General features: G+C 58.8%; 1 protein-coding gene across 1 annotated transcript in view; it reads right to left on the reverse strand.

The window, feature by feature from the left end:
* LOC105809269 (solute carrier family 41 member 3-like) overlaps positions 1-2,779 on the reverse strand; it is a gene marked incomplete at its 5' end in the record, with an annotated part of 24,947 nt that overhangs the window by 5,623 nt on the left and 16,545 nt on the right. Inside the window, 2 exons of the mRNA XM_012643023.1 lie at positions 14-93; positions 1,116-1,251. Of these exons, the coding sequence (XP_012498477.1) occupies positions 14-93; positions 1,116-1,251 (216 nt within the window). The remainder of the gene's footprint in view (positions 1-13; positions 94-1,115; positions 1,252-2,779) is intronic.

A 2,779-nucleotide genomic window follows, 5' to 3' on the forward strand; every position in this document is an offset into this window, starting at 1 on the left:
CTCAAATACTTACCACATATGATGGGAGCAAATATGGCCATGCCTTTGTACTGCTGTTTAGAAATGGTTTTGCTCAAGATGAGCCCTCCAAAACTGGGGAGAAAGCAGACGCAGCCCAGTGACCAGGGGTTCACTCGCGGGGCCCCCATCAGCCAGCATCCCCGGTCTCGGCAGACAGGCGGTACCCGCCACAGCCGGCCTGGCACCCCCGTGTCCTCTGCACCCGACTCGAGCTTCCCCATCCCCACCTCTGATCTGGGTCTCGGCTGCTCCAGAAGCCATCTGAGAATGTCAGCCCATTATGAAACACATGAGTGCCCGCCTTTCTGAGGCCGTGTGGCCGGCTGGGCCCTGTCCTGCGACGCCTCCCGAACTGCACTAAGATGCTGTTCGGTGAAACGGAGCCGGAAAATGCTGCCCGTGCGCCGTGGGCCGCTGGGCTTCAGCAAAGGCTCTCCCGCCCTGGGGACTTCTTGGAGCCCTGGAGAAGCTGGGTTGAGTCGTACAAGGAGCCAGGCGCCTTCCGGAGGCAAAGACGGCCACGCTACCTCTCCTCCCTGAGAGTCGAAGCTAGGGGGACGCAGGAGAATGGAGTGGGGAGTCACAGTGCACTAGCAGGAGAGGGGCCCCGAGAACAGGGCTGGAGGGTGGAGGGCCTGGGCTCAGCGGAAGGGCCTGAGGTCGAGGGGACAGACCCCACGGCAGCTGTGCTGTGCAGAGTGACCTGGCACACCAGCGGATGACACAGTCACGGCCTCAACAAGGTCGGGCCGGCAGAGCTCTGGCAGCTGCGGACGGAGAGCGGGGTCCCGTGGCACCACCGCGAAGGGGAGGCAGGACCTTCACCTGACCTTCCCAGCGCCGCCGCCTCCTGTCCCCCTGCTGCTCTGGCAAGTGCGGACAAGGTGCCCTCTCTGAGGATGAATGAGGCCCGGGGTTCGTGGTGAAAGAAAGAGGAAAGTGGAAAGGTCTGACCCAGCCAGTCCTGGGGTTCCTACGGAGCCCACGGCTACACCTCACTCTGCCCCAGACCCCGAGGCCCCGAGCGTCACCCGTGCTCAGGGCTTCGTGGCTCCCAGGGAGGAGGCGGAGGGGGTGGCCGTGGCCCAGCGCACCTGCTGACGACCATCGCGAGGACGATGGGGACCCAGCCGAACTTCAGGATCTTCACGACAGGCGGGCTCTGCTTGGCGACGAGCAGCCACAGGGGGGTCAGAGCCAGGAGGCCGATGCAGACCAGGGGCATCAGAAACCGGCTGTCTGGAAAGAGAAAGGGGACGACGCCGCTCGTGGGCCAAGGCCAGAGCGCGGGGCAAGGCCTGTGCCGCGCAGGGCAGGGCGGGCTGGGGATGGAAGGCACCAGAAGTCTGAGGGAACTCCTGCCCCACCCCACCTTCCAAAGACTCTTTTCCATCCCATTGAGCAACTGGGAAAGCTCCTCTCTGTCCCCCAGTCCTGCCACACTCACCTCCCCTTCTCTGATGTTCTTGCTATTTCCTTATGCATATTTAGCACCCTGCTCCATCTCTTCCTGCCCCAACATTCCTGCTGGGATGAGCAGTAGCACTTCTGGGACGCGCCCCATGCCAGCAGCGCGCTCAGCACCCACACACCCAACCTCATTTCACGTTCTCAACAGCCCCGTTCGGACAGGCGCCGGGAGGAAACTAGCACAAAGAGGTGGCCGCCCGAGACCCATGGCCAGCAAGCAGCCCAGGCAGGCTACGGTCCGCCGAGGGCAGGCTCACCTGCCAAGGGGGCCCCGACACTCAGAGGTGCCCAGGCATAAGTCTGGGCCCCACGCCCTGCCTCTCCAGGCGGTGCCACTAGGAACATCCCCCTACCCCTCTTTCCTTCTCTACACTAACATATCATGTCTGTTCCTCTGCCACAGGCGCCCAAGGTTGGCCACAGACAAAGTACTTCCTGGTAGGAGTGGCCAGCCTCTGTGCCCTCCCAGCAGTCTCTACACAGGTCTCAAATGCTCTGGGGGACAGCTGCCTGCAGGAGCATCTCCTTTCAGGACACTTTCGAGTCCAGCCCAAGTTTTCCATAACCACTCACAATCCCCTGTAGAGGTCCTGCCTCATTTTCTTCCCAGCACGGTAATGCACACTTCCCCAGTACGCGACTTGGTCCCCACCTACCCCCAGCAGGTGCCACAGTCCCCTGCTCGCTCCTCAGTTGGTAAAGATTTCTCTAATATGGGTCAGTCCCAGAATGCACCAGAGATCAGTTCATAGTCTCATCGGAGAGATGAACAATCCAACAGAGATTCAATGTGCAAATCATCAGTCACGTGTGGAAATAGGTACATGGTCCAGTATGGGGCAGAGGGAAAGGACCTGGGGGAACCCGGAACTCTTATTTATTTTGCAAATTAAACTCAAATAATTAACCCGTACACAAATGTTGTTTTAAATTCAATTTGGCTTAAAAGTAAAATTAAATCATCTCATTTGATTCTTACAGAGCCTCATCGCCACGGACGTGAACTCGCAGAATCTGCCTGGTGATTAAACATCGTTCTTGGCAGGCAACACCAGGGATGGCAAGATGATCCCAGAGCTGGGACAGAAAGGACCCAGTGCCAGTACACTCTAAATCACAGCTGTTTTATTTGTCTGCTTTGGTTGCCAACAGATAAAAACGAGTGATTTCTCAAATCCCTGGGTCCACATTCCCACAGAGCAGGGATAACTAGAGCTTTGCTGAGGCTCTGCCCTCTGTCTTGGGTACTTCCTCAACAACCACCAGCACCACATGCCCACTGCCCACC

This window comes from Propithecus coquereli, unplaced genomic scaffold (assembly GCF_000956105.1).
Source record: "Propithecus coquereli isolate 6110/MARCELLA unplaced genomic scaffold, Pcoq_1.0 Scaffold101, whole genome shotgun sequence".
Lineage (NCBI taxonomy): Eukaryota > Metazoa > Chordata > Mammalia > Primates > Indriidae > Propithecus > Propithecus coquereli.